Source organism: Diabrotica virgifera, chromosome 4, assembly GCF_917563875.1.
Source record: "Diabrotica virgifera virgifera chromosome 4, PGI_DIABVI_V3a".
NCBI lineage: Eukaryota > Metazoa > Arthropoda > Insecta > Coleoptera > Chrysomelidae > Diabrotica > Diabrotica virgifera.
In genome coordinates this window covers 160859501-160880435 of record NC_065446.1, presented here as the reverse complement: position 1 = coordinate 160880435, position 20935 = coordinate 160859501, and the positions used below count along the sequence as shown (strand labels likewise).

The 20935-nt window shown below is 32.4% G+C and overlaps 1 protein-coding gene across 1 annotated transcript in view; it reads left to right on the top strand.

Annotated features, from left to right (window-relative positions):
- Window positions 1-20935, top strand: part of LOC114332941 (rabankyrin-5) — a 241665-nt gene that overhangs the window by 163152 nt on the left and 57578 nt on the right. Inside the window, exon 9 of the mRNA XM_050648465.1 lies at window positions 16164-16285. Coding sequence (XP_050504422.1) covers window positions 16164-16285 — 122 coding nt within the window. The remainder of the gene's footprint in view (window positions 1-16163; window positions 16286-20935) is intronic.

Here is a 20935-nt window from a genome sequence, read left to right as displayed (position 1 = left end):
TCAATTTTAATTCAAAAAATCTGAAAAAAATAAGCATTTTTTTGGGCGTGACAATGTATGTTCAACATTTTTTTCAGATTTTTTAAAGCAAATGATCGCTCAGTAAATGCTAAAAATATGAGGGGGGACACTAAAAAATGGGTTTTTTCGAATTGTGAGGAATTTCCGGCGAGAAAATGGAAAATGGAAAAAAATACACTAAAAAAATTATTTCGCAGCTAGCCAAAAATTATCTACATAACCTAAGAAAATTTTGAAAAATTCAAAAATTTTTCCTGGGCTCAATTTTGATCCGAAAAATCTGAAAAAAATAAGTATGTTTTTGGGCATAACAATGTACATCCACAAATTTTTTCACAGTGTTTAAAGAAAAGGATCGCTCAAAAAAAATTTCTTTCGAAAAAACACATTTTTTGCTATAGGGGACACCTGGGGTCACGTAGGGAGTTAAAAATTTGGTTAGGGGGTTTTTAAATATGTACTTTCGATTGCCTTATCCGAAGTAAGAATCCAGCCGAGTGCAGATTTTACCATTTTATGCCGCTATAGCCTTTAAAAAAATAATAATATAGTTCTTCTCAGAACTCCTTTCAGTTATGACGTATTGTTGTGTTCTGGGCAAGTGAAGAATTATTACAAGCAATTACTTAAATACAAATCTCACAGTTGCTATGAGTGTATTAGTCAAATTTTGCAAATTTTAGAAAATTGTGTGCAAGATTAGAAGCTTCAGCAGTAATGAAACGGTGTCCGAGCATTTTAAATATCATCCAGCCTCGAAACTCCATTGTAAAACATAGACCTCTGTGTCAAGCAGAACATTTTCAGTTTATTGTTGAAGGTTAAGCTTAGTAGGCGAGCGGCAGGCACCCCTAAAATGACCAGGTACTAACTACGGAGAGGTGAATGGCCAATTTTAGGCACACTGTAATTTTTTGATGGCGCTGAAAATGAAAATGAGGTTTATTTTGAATTTTGTGTTGGGGAACATTGTCAAAATCGCAATTTTACCCTAAAAATAAAACAATAAATAAATCACGTTTTTTTTTTCGGTTTACCTCGCTACAACTCTGTTCCATTTTAATATTTTTATCTGAAATCCTTACAGTATCTAGTTCTATTATTTCTGAAGACAACGGTACCTGTTTTAAGCTTTTAGTATTGTTCTGGTGACGGTCATGAATGTTTTAAAGTAAAAGGTGCAGATTTGGGCATTGCAAAGTTTAATTGCAAAAGTTGAGTGACGAAATTTGAAATTTAGCTTTTTAATTACGTTTATGTTAAAATATAGGGTACAAAGAAATTTTCTGGAAACTTTTATATAAAAATATTTTAAAAAAAAATAGTGCAACTTTTAATATCGACATTACAAATCCCCAAAATAACGCTTATTTTTCGAGATACTGACCATGGGTGTTGAATGGCTAATTTGGGTCCCTCATTATGTTTTTGACGGTGTTAAAAACGAAAATGGAATTTATTTTAAATTTTAGATCGGGGAATATTGTCAGAATCAAGACAATGGTACCTGTTTCAAGCTTTTAGTCTTATTATAATAAAAGTTATGAATTTTTTAAAGTAAAAGGGGCAGATTCGTGATTTGCAAAGTTTAATCTCAAATGTTGACTACAAAATTTGAAATATAGATTTTTAATTACATTCTTTTAAAACACAGAGTACAACGAAGATTTCTGGAAAGATTTAGATCAAAATGTTTTATAGAAAACAAATGGTACAACTTTTAATATAGACGTTATATATTCCCAAAATAACGCTTATTTGTCGAGATACTGAGCATGGGCGGTGAATGGCTAATTTTGGTCTTACTTTATGTTTTGGATGGTGCTGAAAATTAAAATGAGGTTTATTTTGAATTTTATATGAGGGAACATTGTCAAAATCGCAATTTTAACCTGCAAATGAAAAAGAAATGAAACCCGGTTTTTTTACGTTTAACTCGCTACAACTCTGTTCCATTTTAATATTTTTTCTGAAATGTTTACAGCATATCGTCGGCTTAATCCTCACAATGCGTAATTCCATTTTCGAAAACTTTTCAGGAAACACAAAAAACATGTAATTGACCGAATTGTTTGTTTTTTTAAACTAGATGTTACTACATTTGCAATTAAAAGAGAAAAATATATTAAAACATACACATATATTTATTTATACACATATAATTGAAATAATTAATGAAAATGTTTTTAATCATTCAAATTCATAAAATGAATAATAGTTAAGTCAAACTAACAAACTTATAATAAATTTCGTAATAAAGTATAATTAAATTAATTAATTTAATCATAAGGCAAATTATCATAAAACTCATGGTAATCCGATTCCGTGCTTAACTTTAATTGCTGCAGGTGTCCATATTTTTCTGATTTTATTTTTAGTCTATTTTTGTGAAGTTAAAGCAGTTCACTTGTTCTGAATGGTATAATATTGTCTAAATTTAGTCTTAAAGGTAAAAATTGCCAATTATCAATGTGACGATGTTTAAAAAATACTCCCTCTTTTGAGTATTTTAATGCTTTGATGTCATTAACCGTGGGTTCCTTAACTTTTTTGCCCGGTCAAATATATTTCAAATGATATTGCATAGTATCAAATTTTTTAAAAAGATTGTGTAAAAGGTACTCAACATTGTATGGATATTTGTGGCATGCTGCTTTACAGATATTCACGTAATCTGCCGGGACATTTATTTTCTTGTTACGAACTTTTCTCTCAATAACAGAATGCATGCTGTCAACCTCCATCTAAGTGTGGCCTTTTTGTAAATACTTTTGTACTACACAAACACCTTTCTCTACAGCAAAATTGAACAAACCATTTGGCAATGTCACATTTCGGTTCTGATAACCGCAGCCATCGCTCCAAAGGATAATTTCGTTTATCTCGCCGTTTTCTTCCAAGGGAAAATGATGTTCTAAATGTCGTATTAGGAAACTAATTACTATTGTTGTAAACTCATTGCTTGTTAAACCACCTTCAGACTCATTCCAGAGATAACAATAACCCTTTTGGTGCTTGATATCATAAATGGTGAAATTATGTACAATCAGTTTTGTTTTGTAGTAGAGAGATGAAACATTAGACTTTGGGGAAAGCAAAACCGACTGTATGAATATATATGATAAAGAATCCCAGGTGAATACCTCATCCTGGGATTCTTTATCTTTTTCAGCTCTTGCCTCTTCTTTAAACCTAATATGTTGATGATAAATGTCGTCTGGCAAGTTTTTCGTCTCAAACTCGACACATGTATCGCAGAGGTCTTTCTTTGGCTTATACAATGCTAGCCGCTTTTTATAAAATTCTTTATGGAATGTAGCAATTGACACAGCCTTGGTATTATTAGTTTTACAAAAATCGTTTTTGTAGACTTATTATAAGTGAGATTTAGAATTCCACATAGGTTCTAAATAAAGTTTGGATGTTGATGCTCTGCAGTAATGTGACTCCATCTTTGGAATAGAATCGAAGAAAGCATGCAGAGATTCTGTACTTTTATTGACGGTAATTATCACTTCTACTGGAGCTTCCTGTCGATTATTTAAGTTTAACTTAGCCCATTTTTTATTGCCCATTCTCTAACACCAAGAGTATTGAGGAACATAACTTTGCATACTCTCAATCTAGAAGAACCTAAGAGAAACTGATTTGAATATGCTCGTCTGGACGTGTCAAGTAAACCTTTTTCTAGAAGTTGCATGGACCATTACATGATTCCTTACAAATATTTTTTTCTCAGCCCAAGTATATTGCCAAAATGCTTCAAAAATATTTCTTCTTTCGTCATCAGATAATTTTCTACACATCAATGCGGATTTCCATTTTGGCTCAACTTACAGTTGCATTTTGCTTTGAATGATCTTGGTTCTTTTAAAATATCATATTTCCATTTTCTACTGGCCGTTTTTCTTTTTCCCAGAAATACCACACCTTTTTCCCTATTCTGTCGGTTTTTATTTTCTAACCAATTTTTTTCAATATTTACTGCGACGCCTTCTTTGGGGAATTTCATCTTGTGCTTCTTCACTCACTGCGTTTGCTGATGAATTTTCATGAGAAGAATCAGAGTTCTGAAGATCATCCAATTGCAGCTCAAAATCTGGGTCACTTTCACCCTCGCTGTCAATTTGCTCACGGATGGAGTCTACCTCATCTATAAATAAAAAAAAGAATTTTTGCTACCAAATAAATATTGTAATAATGTTCGTACCTTCGTTAGGTAATATTGCTATTTTGTTTTGATCTTTGTTCACAGATTCTTCGAAAGTTTTACTAGATTCGGCGCTATTTTTATTGTGTGATGCAACACGTGGTCGGGTTCTTAGGCTAACTTTGGAGGAGAGCTTATAATGAAACAACTTGTATCTATCGTGTTTAGATTCAGAATGGTTTTATTTCCGCTACCTTATACTTGTCGCTGTCACGTCACTCTTACAATGTTACCAACTTTAGTGCGTTTCGAACACTACCTATTTACATACATCACATCCCCCTCTTTTTATAATGACAAAATAAACATAACTTTCTTTAACAAATCTTTAAATAAACATTTATAAATTTCCATAATTGTTTCATACATCCTTTACCCCCTTTATTTTATAATAAAATTACTTATAAATCTAGTCTATCAGGTTTTTTAACAATTCGGCCTGAAGAGGTTTGTGGAGGTAAGTTTATTGGAGAGTGATGATCAGATTGATTATCAGAGACACTTTCAAGATTTTGGGACTCACTAGTTTCAGATTCGTTATCTGTATGTTCATCGTCAGAAGTTGCAGGAATGCGAGCTAAAAATTGTCTATTTCTTGCAATTTCCGACCCAGAATCTCTTAATTTAATCAAGTAGGTTTTATCTCTTAATTTATGTGTGATAAGACCATCTCTCAATTTGTTTTTATCTTTAATATAAACTTTTTCATTATTTTTAAGCGGTTTTAAATTTATTGTACCTCTATCATAATAAGCTTTTTGAATGTTTTGTCTTTTCTGAAAATTGCTGATCACTATTTTAGCATTACATAATTTTGGTTTTAGAATTTTGTCAGTGGTGGGAATCTGAGTTCTAAGTACTCGTGACATTAAAAGTTGAGATGGTGATGGTAAATTTGAATCAATTGGTGTACTTCTAAGTTGTAGCAATGTTAAATATGTATCTTTACCATCTTTAAGAGATTTTCTTAACGCTTTTTTGTAGGTTTTAATATATCTTTCACTTAGACTTAGACCATTAGATCTATGATTTTCTGGGCTTGACTTTATGCTTTTAAATTCCCATTCTTGACAAAATTCAACAAATTCATTGGCTGTGTATTGTGGTCCACCATCAGAGTAAAATACTTTTGGTATTCCATGACGAGCAAATATCGATTTTAAATGTGTAATTATAGTTGAACTGGTTGTATCGTTCAACAGACAAATTTCTGGATATTTACTATAACAATCTACCACCATTAAATAACTTTTTTGATCTATGTAAAATATATCGGAGCCAACTTCCTCCCAGGGGAGTTTTGGGATATTGTGTGGAGTCAAAGGTTCTCTCTTTGCATTTTCAAATTGTGGGCAAATTGGGCAACCTTTAACTTCATTGTCAATCTCAACTGTCATGGAAGGCCAATATATTGATTGTCTTGCTAACATTTTACATTTATTTATTCCGTGATGGCCATAGTGAATTCTTTTTAACATTTCTTTCCTCATTGCATGAGGAATTATAATTTGACTATTCCTCATCAGCAAACTATCAAAGAAGGTTATTTCGTCTTGAATCTTAAAAAATGCTTTTAAATCTTTATGTACATTATTTACTTGTTTTGGCCAACCTTTTTTATGAAAGTCTTTAGATCAATTAAAGTTTTGTCTTTGCTAGTCTCTTCTTTGATTTTTTGCAGTTGATTATTTGAAACATTAATGTTTAATCTTACTAAACAAATTTGTGATTCTAGTTCAATATCTAAATCATTCTTTATTACAGGCAATTCCGAACAACATCTCGATAGCGTATCAGCTATATATAATTCTTTCCCGTTTTTATACATCAGATTATAATCATACCTCTGCATTTAAATAACATTTTTTGAAGTCGTGGTGGCGCATTCATTAAGGGTTTCTTTACTATGGATATCAATGGTTTGTGATCAGTTTCTATATCAAACTTGGACTGACTTGGAAGCATATATAATTATGAAATTTCTCGCATTCCACCAGAACTCCAAGAAGTTCTTTTTCAATTTGTGCCTTTATTCAATTAAAGCCTTTGATATGTAAGCTACTGGTTGACCTTTTTGTAAAAGTACACCTCCTATTGAGTCTTTTGAACAGTCAACCGACAAATAAATTTTTTACCTGTTTAGACAAATACATTATCATTCCTAATAATCTTTGTATGTCTTTTTTATTGAATGGCTTTAATTTTATCACTATCAACAGTTTGACCATCTTTATTGTAATTAAATCCTAAAAATTTTACAATTTTTACACCAAAACTACATTTTTCATAATTAAATTTGACATTATTTATTATAGCTCTTTCTAAAACTTGATACAAACATTTATCATGTTGTTGTTTTGATGAGCCATAAACAATTAAATCACCAATGTATGTTTCTACACCCTCCATATTAAATATTTTACTGAATCTTTTGTGAAATACCTCACTTGCTGAACTAATGCCATAAGGCAGTCTTAAAAATTTATATCTACCATAGCAAGTGTTAAAAGTACATAATTTACTACTTTCATCATTAAGTTTTATGCTCCAAAATGCTTTTGAGGCATCAAGCTTGCTGAAGTAAACGTTACCTTTTAAATTTGCAGCTATTTCATCAATCGTAGGGAGTTAAAAGTGCTCTCTTTTGATAGCTTTATTCAAGTCTCTAGGATCTACACAAACTCTTATGGAATTACTTTTTGGTTTTCTTACCAATACTATAGAGTTGACCCAATCTGTAGGTTCATCAACCTTCCTAATTATTCCATTTTTCTCCATTTCAGCTAATTCAAGTTTTAGTTTCTCCTTTAACTGTAGTGGAATCTTTCTTGGAGGATATATAACTGATTGTGCAGTTTCATTGAGCACGATTCTGTATGGGTCATCCAAGCAGCCTATTGGGACCGTGCAAGTTCGGCAAAGCGACCCCTATTTCTACGCTCTGTACTTTTATTCGCACTTTTAATTATATTGGCCAATTATATTGGTCCTGGTTACTGGATAATTGTCAAGGCCATAGTCCAAAAAATAATAAGAAGAAAAAATAAGATTCAGGTTATGTTATGAAAACGTAAACAATTGTATGTAGTAAATAAAATTAGTTATTAAAATGCAGTACTGCAAGCAAAATACAATTAATTAAATTTACCTTTATATAATGATGCATATCATATCAATATTGTGGAGCAATATATAATTTTTCTGCTTCAATGACAGAAGGTATGAAATATACGTCAAGTCAATTTGACAATTTCAATTGACAATATGAATTATTTAAGATAGTTGCAATATTTCTCCGCGACTCGCGCACGGTCGTTTTTCGTTTCCCTTCCAAGTACTTGCACACCGTGAATACCTAAAAAAACTTCCTTAAATATTCCTTTCACATCAGAGTAATCATTTTTAAATGTAACTTCTCTAGAATTTAAATTATCTTCAATTTTTTCTATAGTATTGATTCTTTTTAATATATTTAAAGCTTTACATGTAGGAAGACCTAAGAGTTGGTGAATTAATTTCTACCACATAAAACAAGTTGTGCATGTTATCTTTATATTTGCATTCTAAACTACATTTTCCAATGACCCTAAGTGTTTCATTCGAAAATGTTGTTAACCTGCAGTTTATTTTCTGTAGTTCAACATTAACTTCTAGAGAATTTAACTTATTTATTGATATTATGTTTGCCATTGCCCCTGCATCTAATCTGCATCTTTAATTTATGCTTGTTAACTTTAAAATTGATCATGAAATCATCATCAAAACTGCTATTTTCAGTATTTACCAAGCCTATAGACAAATCATTTGATTCTGAATCATCTACATCTACATATTTAATTTGTTTTTGAAAACCTACTTTTGCATAATGCCCTATTTTATTACATAAATTACACTTAGCTTTATATGCCTTGCAGTGTTGGCCTCTGTGCTCCATTCCACATCTACTGCACCCTGAACTGCTTCCAGATTTACCATTCAACTGGCTGTCTTGGGACTTCGAACAAGTTGGATTCACTCTTCTGTCTTCCCACTGGGCTCTATTTACATATTTCTTATTGAAGCTTCTTTTTTTTATGTAGTTTATCTCCTCTGACTTCATTTTTTCAGACTGGATTTTCGAACTTTCTATACTTTTACACAGATTAATTGCTTTTTCCAAGCTCATCTCATCTTCTTCTAACAGTCTCTGTCTCATCGTTTCATCTGCTACCCGACAAGTTATGCAAGTCTTAATCAGACTGTCCTCCAAATTCTCTAGCTCACAATTTTTTGCCTTGTTTTTAATATCTGTTATAAATTTGTCTACTGACCTTCTTCTTGTTTTCTGGTAAACATGCAATACCTTGCATGTGAGACGTTGCTTTTTGGTTTGAAGTGTGCTTCAAATTTTTGTATTAACAGTTCTAACTTGTCTTTTTCTTCTGTTGAGAACTTAAACGTGTTATATATTTTTAACCCTTCGTCCCCTATTAACTGTAGTAGTTGTGCACATTGGGTTATTTTAGGTTTCTTTGTTAATTCTGTCGTTTGTAAATAGTTTTTGAATCTTTGTATGAAGAATTTCCAGTTTTCATACAAGTTACCTGACATTTGCATCGAGTTTATTGCTGCCTTGAATTCCATTGCACTTGTTATATGTTTTCTTAACGTATTCGGTTTGGTTTTTGGTTTTCGGCACCATGTGATGCAACACGTGGTCGGGTTCTTAGGTTAACTTTGGAGGAGAGGTTATAATGAAACAGCTTGTATCTATCGTGTCTAGATCGTCTAGATTCAGAATGGTTTTATTTCCGCTACCTTATACTTGTCGCTGTCACGTCACTCTTACAATGTTACCAACTTGAGTGCGTTCCGAACACTACCTATTTACATATATCACATATTGCACGGTTCTTCGATTTCAAGGTTTTCAGTCCCATACTATGGGTAGTTCGCTGGGCAAATGCTTTCAAGTTGTTCAACTGTAGGAACTAAAATAAAAATAAGTAACTATAAGTACCTACTTAACCCGGCACCTGCCACGCGCTATGGGGTGCTACCAGCACCCCATAACACATTTTTGTCAAATATTTGCTATTTCAAGTTTGGTAACCGTGCTGTGCGTCATAGTAGCTTTCTATAATATTATATAGCATACATGTGTTAGTGTTTGAAGTGGTTATTTATTGTCATTCTGAATGAAATTATAATATATAATATAATATAGCTCTAAAGTCGGATTGGGGTGTCATCATCTGGCACTTTAAGTTTTAATTTTTATGTGTATTTTTGATAAACAGGTCAAATTTACATTTTTTATTGAGATAACTGATTTAAATTATTAATATAGACTCTATACTCACTAAATCTTAATTTTTTTTAGATATTTTACTTGACTTCATTTATTATGGCTTGGTACTTGCTAATTTGCTTATAACACCTTTTTCATTTTATTTTTTAACTTTAATAACATATTAGTGGCTAATAAGTTAATAAAACATGTTTTTTTATATTCTTGTGTTACTCAACACATTATTTTGTTTTTTAAACAAGTGGATCGCAGAAAATTTTTAAGGGGTGCTGTGAGCACCCCACGTGGCAGTTGGCGCCTTGCAAAGCCACGTGGCAGGTGCCGAGTTAATAACCCTACATAAAATAATGCGCATATCAATTTTTTTTCATATCTAAATTAGTTTACGTACCATTCCTATCAAGTAGAGTCAAATTAATTTGTGCTTGATCAATAACAGTAGCTGATTCGTCTTTACTGCACTCCTTTATTCGATTATAACTAATATCGGAAGTATACATGTATTGGGACCGTGCAAGTTCGGCAAAGCGACACCTACATGTTTCTACGCTCTGCAACGTTATTCGCACTTTTAATTATATTGGCCAATTATATTAGTCCTGGTTACTGGATAATTGTCAAGGCCATAGTCCAAAAAAATAATAAGAAGAAAAAATAAGATTCAGGTTATGTTATTAAAACGTAAACAATTGTATGTAGTAAATAAAATTAGTTATTAAAATGCAGTACTGCAAGCAAAATACAATTAATTAAATTTACCTTTATATAATAATTGCATATCGTATCAATATTGTGGAGCAACATATAATTTTTCTTCTTGAATGACAGTAGATATGAAATGTACGTCAATTTGACAATTTCAATTGACAATATGAATTATTTAAGAAAGTTGCAATATTTCTCCGCTATTCGCGCACGATCGTTTCTCAATTCCCTTCCAAGTACTTGCACACCGCGAATATAGGATTATGGTTTTCATTATTATCTGATTTTCCTAAAATACAAAATTGTTATTTTATTCAATTGACTTAAAAAACACATTTGATTGGGAGTTTATGAAAAAGTATGTTTAATAATTCAGTGAATAAAATAAGTGGTTCATAAAGCTGCGTTAAATATTTTTTATAGGTAGAACAGTTTTATAAGGAAACACTAGAAAAACTCACCTTCATCATCCATAAAAATTATTTCATCCTCTTCGATTGAGGAGGCTAAATTCAAATTTCTATTGCTGATGTCATTCAAGTAATTCTGAGAACTGGAAGATTCGCGTAAGGTTTTATTTAATACATTTTCTTGAATATTTTGTCCATTAAAAGCGTTATTTTCCAAAGCTTGAAATATTTTGTCAATACGCCTTGCCATAATTGCAAAAAATCTACAATAAAATAGAAAAGATAACTCCAACAGACACAACACAAACAGCTAGGTGTAATTAATAAGAAAAATGCGTATCTCCTTCTGAGATAAAAATTAACGTTTTAAGGTATTTTTAATTGATCTCACTGACGAAAATAGACTACTACATAAAAAGAAAACGTATTACTTACCAAATATTAACAATTTATAATATAATTCCTTTGTTTGTCAAATAAAAACATAACAATTCGGAGCTACACATGCACGCATAAAACACTTATTGGAACTGATGGATATACGCACTCTGCCGATCAGAAATGGCGGTGAAGGAGTTGCGACGTTTTCTAATACGGGAATAATTTAAAAACGACTGATTTTTAGCCGATACGAATTTTTCCGTCAAATGCGTTGACGTTTTGTCAATAAAATGATGTTAAAAGTCACATTTCGCAAAAAAGTGGAGTTACGCATTTTGCAGATTAAGCCGACGATATATTTCTCACCCTTGTGAAGACTATCAAAACTGTTGTAAGCTTTCAGTCTTTTTCTCATAAAAATTATGAATTTTTTAAAATAAAAGGTGCAGATTCGTGAATTGCAAAGTTAAATCGCAAAAATTAAGCGACAAAATTTAAAATTTATCTATTTGATCACGTTTATGTTAAACTATAGAATCCAAACAAGTTTTATGGAGAGTTTTAGATCTAGGTGTGTTATAAAAAAAATGGTGCAACTTTTAATTTTAAGAAAAACGTGTTTTTTTTAATTTTTTTGGTAAAATTGCGATTTTGACAATGTTCTCCCATCTAAAATTCAAAATAAACTTCATTTTCATTTTCAGCACCTTCAAAAACATAAAGTACGACCAAAATTAGCCATTCACCGCCCATGATCAGTATCTCGAAAAATTAGCGTTCTTTTTGGGGATTTATATATTATAACGTCGATGTTAACAGTTGCACCATTTATTTTTTATAAACATTATATTACATTTTGATCTAAAACTTTCCAGAAAACTTCTTTGCGCTCTACGTGTTAACAAGAATGTAATTAAAAGTCTAAATTTAAAATTTTGTTAGTCAACATTTGCGATTAAACTTTTCAATTCACGAATCTGCACCTTTTACTTAAAAAAATTCATAAATTTTATTATAATAAGACTAAAAGCTTGAAACAGGTACCACTGTCTTTAAAAAGGTGAGCAACATAGTACAATGTTTAAAAAGAAAATATTAAAACGAAACAGAGTTGTAGCGAGCTTAACGCAAAAAACCTGATTTCATTTTTTTTATTGTTAGGGTAAAATTGCGATTTTGACAATATTCCCCCACCTAAAATTTAAAATAAATTTCATTTTCGTTTTCAACAGCGTCAAAAACATAATGTAAGACCAAAATTATCCATTCACCACCCATGGTCAGTATCTCGAAAAATAAGAGTTTTTTTAGGGGGGATTTCTAATGTCGATATTAAAAGTTGCACTATTTTTTTTTTCTATAAATCTTTCCAGAAAACTTCTTTGTACTCTATATTTTAACATAAATGTGATAAAAAGCTAACTTTTAAATTTCGTCACTTAACTTTTACGATTAAACTTTGCAATGCACAAATCTGCCCCTTTTACTTTAAAAAATTCATAACCTTGTATCAGAATAAGACTGAAAGCTTGAAACAGGTACCGTTGTCTTCAGAAATGTAAGAACTATGTACTGTACAAATTTCAAAAAAATATATTAAAATGGAACAGAGTTGTAGCGAGGTAAACGCAAAAAAAACGAGATTTAATTTTTTTTTATTTTTAGAGTAAAATTGCGATTTTGACCATGTTTCCCCACATAAAATTCAAAATAAACCTCATTTTCGTTTTCAGCACCATCAAAAACATACAGTATGACTAAATTTGGCCGTTCACCTCTCCGTGGTCAGTATCTCGAGAAATAAGCGTTTTTTCGGGGGTGTGCCGATCGTCTATAGATATTACAGACATTAAGAGATCAAACATATTCATTCTTTCCATTAACTTGTGTAAATAGTTCTAAATGTTTTATATGCGTTGAGAAATTGTTTCTTCTATTTCAGTAAGTCTCATCTGTGGTACATAAATATAAATATCTATTATTTTTTACTACAATTTCGTATAGCTGCTAGTTGGTTGAGTGTTTGATGGAATGCAGCACGGTATAGTTGACTTGCGTTTTTTTTTAGAAGCATTAGAAATTTTCTTTTCTGGAACTCTTTATACACTAAACATCCCTTATAGCTGAACATCTTTTATATCCTTTTATTTTGGACATTAAGACAATGGGTCTTAACGTGCATTTTACACGACGAGGAATCCTGTGACAATAATTATGTGTGGCCAAAATTTGACATCTTTACATTGAGGTAGTTCCCTCTTTGGATGCGGTGCGTCAACTTTGACATTGAAAACTAGAAATAAAAATATAATTTATTGCTAAATGTTATATACCGTCACCTAACGAAACCCATTATCTTGCAAGAGAGTTAGTTTTCATTAAAAAAAAACACAAAAGAAATCACACAGTAATAAATATAAAAATTTGTAGAAAATTTTTAATTCTATTTTCTAGTATTTCAATAAATTCAGATTCGTTTACTATTGCGCTCATAGCTCTATCTATACATAAATTATATTATAAGTACTATTTAGGTTGTTCAAAAAGTTTTGCGGTTCGATAGGAAAAAGCGTTGCTACTGGCATAATATTTTTTTGTTATATTGGTACACTGTTCATATGAACGTAAATAAAGTTTCATTTCAATATGTCAATTAATTCTTTGTTTAGTTTAGAAGCCATTTAGTATCGATGTGTCACACTATTTTTTACAATGGAAATAATCGGAATAAGTATCGGGCAGTGATTGAATTTCTATTTTTGGATGGTTTAAAAGCAAAGGAAATTTATGAAAGAATGTTGAAAGTGTATAAGGATCTTCGCCTCCAATTATTACAGTAGAAAGATGTGTTGCTGAATTTAAAGGTAGTAGTACAAGCCTTGAATACAATCCACGTCAAGGAAGTCCATAAACAACAACAACACCAGAAATCGTAGAAAAATTACAGGATATGGTATTGTAAATTCGTCGAGTGACTGAAAGTGATGTAGAATCCCTAGTCATCTCATTGGGTAGTGTGGTCCACCACATACGGTGAAACGCAAATGTAACGAAACTGAAACTGTCAGTTAAGGCGGGTTCTCACTTGTCAGTTTCACTGACGCAGTCTGGCTGATTCATTAATAATGAAAAATAAAAAGTGACCATTGCATTCACACGTTTCATGTTTTGCTCCATTCAGGCCCACCACATACGGTGAAACGCAAATGTAACGAAACTGAAACTGTCAGTTACTTTTGAATTTCATTTGAGTTTATGCAGTAGACGCCTATAAGATACCACACATGATGAAACCATATGGACCGTTTCAGACCGGCCGTTTGAAACGCAAAACGCGCGCATAAAATGCGCAAAAGGCGCGCATAAAGTGCGCAAAACGCGCGCATAAAGTGCGCAAAAGGCGCGCATAAGGCGCGCAAACAGCGCTCATAAGGCGAGCAAACAGCGTTCATAAAGTGCGCAAAACGCGCGCAAAACACGCGCGTAAAGTGCGCAGAATTCGCTCAAATCGCGCGCATAAAGTGCGCAAATAGCGCGCATAAAGCGCGCAAACAGCGCATACAGTGCGCAAAACGCGCGCATAAGGCGCGCGTTCTGCACGCCGTATGCGTGCGTTTTGCGCGTGAGATATATGATGTTTAATTCAGACATAGAAAATTATTTTAAAAATCATCATATCGTATTTACAGACGCATCTAAAAAAGACCTAGAAAAATCTACGTACGTGGTTCAACACAACCACTACAAGTCTTTTCAGAGCAGCAGTGTGAAAAGTAGAGATTGTCATGATGGTCGCCAACATCCGAAACGGATAGGCACTACAAGAAGAAGAAGAAGAAGGCCGTACTAGTTTATCCTGAAATGTGAATCTTTATTATATGAGGATAAACTAGTTTGGCCTGAAGTGTGCGTCTTTATATCAGAATAAACTAGTTTGGCCTAGGCACTTTTTATTTTTTCATTATTAATGAATCAGCCAGACTGCGTCAGCGAAACTGACAAGTAAGAACCCGTCTTAAAACTGACAGTTTCAGTTTCGTTACATTTGCGTATCACCGTATGTGGTGGGTCATAGGCGTCTACTGCATAAACTCAAATGAAATTCAAAAGTAACTTACAGTTTCAGTTTCGTTACATTTGCGTTTCTCCGTATGTGGTGGGCCTAAGCAATATTTTGGCCGAAGTATTGGGTTTCAAAAAGCTGTGTTCACAATGGGTGCCGCATTCGCTAACAATGGAATACAAACACATTCGAATGCAACTTTCTCAGCAAGATTTAGAGCGTTTTTGAAAGAATAAAGTAGATTTTGTGCATCGATTCATTACAATGGATGAGACTTGGTCTATCACGATGATCCTGAATCAAAACAAGAGGCTAAAGAGTGGTAGAACCTGGATTTTTGGCTCAAAAACGAGTTCGTGTCCAGAAATCGGCCAAGAAGGTTTTATTAGTATCAGTTTTTGAGATGTGAGAAATTTTTTTATGGATTACTTGCAAACTGATAAAACAATCGTTTCTGAATATTATTGTAACATTTTAGACCAGCCGAAGGAAAAAAAATCGTGAAGAAAGACCCGGTTCGCAAAAGAAAAAAATCCTTGTTTGTCAGGACAATGCACCTTGTGTCGTATGAATATTTTACCAATGGCTAAAATTCATGAATTAAAGCTCGAATATTTGGAGCATCCACAGTATTAATCAGATTTGGCTTCTAGCGACTTCGATTTGTTTCAATACCTAAAAAATTTAGGCGTGGAAAGCGTTTTTCATCAAATTATGAGTACATAACAGCTATAGAAGCGTGTTTTGCAGCGATTCCAGATTCTCCCTTTAGGGATGGAATTTATAAATTGGAATCTCATTGGAACAATTTTATTGATGTTCAGGGAGACTATACTGAATAATAAAGTGTATTTCAAATCATAAAATTGTGTTTTTCTTATCGAACCGCCAAACTTATTGAACAACCTAGAATATGAATATCTGAATGGTGAATGATGTGAATTTTGTCGCGCTTGTGAATTTTGTACTTGTAGGATGAGAAAGAAATAGTGCACTGAAAAAAGGCCATGAGAAGAATTATAATAAATTATGTGACACCATGTGCTTTATACAGTAACAAGATGGAAAATTAATTTGTTTTAGGGTAAAGCTGACATTAATATAAGAAATGGGAAAGACTTTACGCTTTTACATCAAGCAATAATTAAACAAAATTCCTCGATGGCCTTATTTTTGTTAAACCATGGAGCAGACATCAATGCCGTGTAAGTAGCTACATTTTATGGTCTCAATACATTTTTTTTATAATAAAAAAATCAATATGTCCAAAACCCATGATCACAAATGTTGTAGTCAATGAAAATGTATGCGTAGACCCTATGCAACAAGATCCATAGACCAGATAATAGTCTATAAATACTTGAGTAATGAGATTCGCGTAGGAAAACATAATCAAACCGTTAAGCTTCTCTGTCGTATAAGACTGGCGAAAAGTTTAACCATGTTTTCAAATTATCCGATTTTCCAATATGTCTTATTTTTTGCATTGGGGAGAATTCCCACACAGCCAAAAGAATCATTAATTATATTATGTATTTAAAAATAAAGGATTTAACAGGGATTACACTCTTCTCGCCCAAGGGTAGTTCATTGACAATACAAGGTAGGCCTCGGATAGTGTAGATATAAACATTTAGCAAGAAAAAGAGGAGTAAAATAAATATATGGTACTATAATAGAATTTTCGCTGTTCTAACTCTTTCATCTCCGCTTTAATATTTCCAACCTCAGCTTCTGTACCGGCAGAAATAATTTCCTTTGAATATAATACACACAAAGCGCGCTTGCGCGTTCAACGGCACTAATGTTTATTTTTTAACCAAGAGGAGTAAACTAAAAAGACAGATTCACACCCAAGGAAAGTCACCAAATACATGTTCTTTTTTAGTTGTTCATGTCGGCCCTCAACTTTAATCCATAAATATTAGATTTATATTATTACATCGCGGTCGCTAAAGAGGTCTAAAAACAACTGCTTTTTATATAAAAGCAGACTAAAAATCTAAAAATTAAAGGATTAACACAGAAAACACAAAAAATCGCTGATAAAACTTAATTAACCTATGAAATCCCAAAGTGTCAAAATTTGATAAATGTCATTAGTGTCAAAATTTATAACAGTTGAGTAAATTTGCCTGCGGTTGGACCAATTACAAACAAGCATTACAGGGCGGTAAATTTGAATCACTCCTCTTGGTTTAAAAACAATTTTTTTCATAGTATGTAGTCATATTTGGATGCGCGTACGCGTCACCGGAGCTGAAAGGGTTAACGACGGATAACAAACAAAGATACATTATTAGCCCAATAAATGACCGTTTTGGAGTGTAATTTTCAGGGGTAACTCCGAATTGCATGAAAATTTCGATTCAGGTTCTACTCCGCTTACCGTCCTACTTACCTACTTACCCTCCGCTTCAAAGTTGAATTTGTGCCGTTGGTTGCTTTTACTTGGGGAGTGACAGTCACCCCTTCTCGGGGGTGAAAAACCGCGTGTTTAAAATAAGCCCGGAAATGGATAAATTGACTGATTATAAGTAAATTTTGTTCTATGGAGTTTTTTATGTTAGTCAATACTTTTCGAGTTATTTGCGATTGAAAGTGTTTATTTTTCACCAAAAAAACTACGTTTTCAGACGGTTTTTCGCAAATAACTTAAAAAGTAAATATTTTATCAAAAACAATATTCTTAGCAAAAGTGTAGCTTATAAAATAAAAAAACTAAAAAAAAATGGTGTATCAGTAAAGTATATGTACCGAGTAAAAGCAAAGTTGTAGCTCATGAAAAATACGTTCTTATTCGCCTAATTCCAAATCAACGTGAAATCACCGAAAAATTGAGCAATTTTCGGGAAAAACTTATTAATATTTTTTAAAGTGTTTAAAGAAAGCTTTATTTTTATTTTTATTTTTTACAAAAGTGTCCAGCATCAAAAATAAACTAGTTAGGCTAAAGATTCGCCCCTTTTTTTGGAAAAAATATCGTGAAGATCTCCCTCTACTTAGCACCCTAAATAAAATTAATCGTTACCACTTTACCATTTACTTTAAATGTATGTATAGTGTTTATATGATCTGTAAGTTTGACCGGTTTGAAGTGCTTATTTTTGAAAAAATTTGGTTTATAGTAAAAAAAATGTTTTCTAAAAATTTTGGAAAAATTTCCATTTTTCAAAATAACTTAAAAAGTATTAGTGATACGAAAAATCTCAAAAAAGTAAAAAAATGTAGGTTTTGCTGTTATAAATATGCTAGTTTCATTTTGTTTTTCTGTAAGACCAAAATTGGTTAAGATATGGCTGTTCAAAATTTGAATACACTCGTAATTAGTAGTGACTCGCTCAAGCCCTTTCAACTATAATCATTTCAAAAATAAGCACTTTAAACTGGTGAAACTGACAGATCATATAAAAGTAGATAAGCAAAGTAAATTGTTTGTAAAGCGGTAACGATTAATTTCATTTGGGGAGCTAAACAAGGGGAGACATTTGGGGAGAGATGATTTTTTTTTACCAAGAAAAAGGGGGCCGACTATATTTTGAGCGTAACTCTCTTATTTTTAATGTTAGAAACTTTTCTAAACAATTAAACTAAAGATTTTTTAAACACTTAAAAAAGTTTAAACGGGTTTTTCTCGAAAAATGTTTCATTTTTTGCTTATTTCACGACGAAATATTCGATTTGGAATTGGTCGAATAAAAACGTATGTTTCATGAGCTACAAATTTGCTTTTACTTGATCTATAGAGTTTACGAATACACAGCACGTTTTGTTTTTTTGCAAGCTACATTTTTGCTAAAAATATTTTTTTTGATCAAATATTTACTTTTTGAGTTATTTGCGAATAACCGTCTGAAAACGTACTTTTTTGTCGAAAAATAAACATTTTTAATCATAAATAGCTCGAAAAGTAATGACTTACATAAAAACCTCTATAGAACGAAAGTTGCTTATAATCAGTCAATTATCCATTTCCGGGCTTATCTTGAAAGTACTTTTTTCATCCCCGAGAAGGGGATGACTGTCACCCCACAAGTAAAAGCAACCAACGGCACAAATTCAACTTTGAAGTGGAGGGTAAGTAGAACCTAAATCCAAATTTTCATGCAATTCAGAGTTGCCCCTGGCAATTACACGGTATCTCCGTATATCCCGTTCATTTACTGGGCTATATATGGGCTTCCGATTTTTAATTGTATGTTTCCTGAAAAGTTCCATAGATGTTGTCCTATATTTATGCACTCAATGAAAATGTGGTCTAGATCCCCAATTATGGTACAAACCTCGCAAAGATCGCTCTGGAGAATTTTGATCTTATGCAAATGTGCTGGATCTTCTCCTTCTTAAAGTGCCTATCTGTTCTGGATATTGGCGATCATCATGGCTATCTTGACTTTGTTTACCGCAGCACGGAACAGTTCAGTGGTAGTCGTGTTATACCACTTTCGTAAATTTAGAAGCCAGGAAATGCGTCTCCCTCCCGGTCCTCTTTTACCATTTACTTTTCCTTGGTGAATCAGTTGGAGAAGGCCGTAACGTTCTTTATTTCTAATTACATGTCCTAGATTTTCTAATTTTTTAGTTTTGTGCTGGATAACATACGTTATTTATAACGATAACGACCAAACTTCATTCTACTGATAGTGATTATACTTCTAGTTACAATTATATTTTTTGTACCAAGGATTTCTTCTCAATTTTGTTTATATTTTTGTATCTCAACGTTGATTTTTTAAAATTACTCTTGCCATTAGTAAGTCCACTTCTTCCACATTTTTTGTTTTGAGAAATTTATTTATTCTTCTACTATTTACATTTATATATTTTCTTTGGCAATATTATCTGCAGCTTCATTATTTGTTATACCTGCGTGTGATTTGACCCAGACGAATTTAATATTTTTATTAAGATTTTGTAAATTTTTAAGTATATTTTGGATGTTATGTATAACGCGACTGTTTTCAGTTTCCACGAATTTTTCAGCTGGTACATAGCAAAATTCTAGTTTTACACAATTTGACAAAAATCTTGTTTCGGCTTACTAACGGGTGATTCATTTAGAGGTACAGTAAAACCTCCGTTAACCGAAACATCTTTTAACCGAAATAGCTGACAGTTTCAATAATTTCGTTAATAAAAAGTAAATTAAAAAAAAAACAATAAAATTAAGGAAAATGAACATGTTTAGAAAGTTTTTTTTAAAGAAATCTTCTAATTTTCTTTTGTGTTTTCCTTTGACAACGATGTTTTGCAGCCATATCTCTCCAATGCTATGTAATTTGATACAAGGAGAATACAAAAAACAATGTTATTTTTAACCGAAATTCTTGTTATCCGAAATGGCCTCCCCCCCCCCAATTATTTCAGTTAACGGAGGTTTTACTGTATATTAAAAAAATTAATTTTATTTAAAAAGATTTATTATCTTACAAAAGAACCATTTCTCGATAACAATTGGTATTTGACCAATGACTCGAGTAATATTGGCCTCCAATGCCTCAATCGTAGTCTGTTTATTCATGTAGACCTCGGACTTTAGATAGCTCCAAAGAAAAAAGTCTAGAAGTGTGATGTCACAGGATCTAGGTGGCCAATTCACTGGTCCGAAGCATGAAATAAATAGTTCATCGAATCGTTCTCGCAGTAAAGCCATGGTTTCACGGGCTGTATGGCAAGTAGCACCATCTTGTTGGAACCAAATGTCGACCACGAGCTTTAATTTCAGGCCCCAAATAGTCCGTTATAATAGCGCGATAACGGTCTGCATTCACAGTACCATTGTGGCCGGCCTCTGTTTTAAAGAAATATGGATCGGCGATTCTACTGTCATATAAACCACACCAAACAATTGTTTT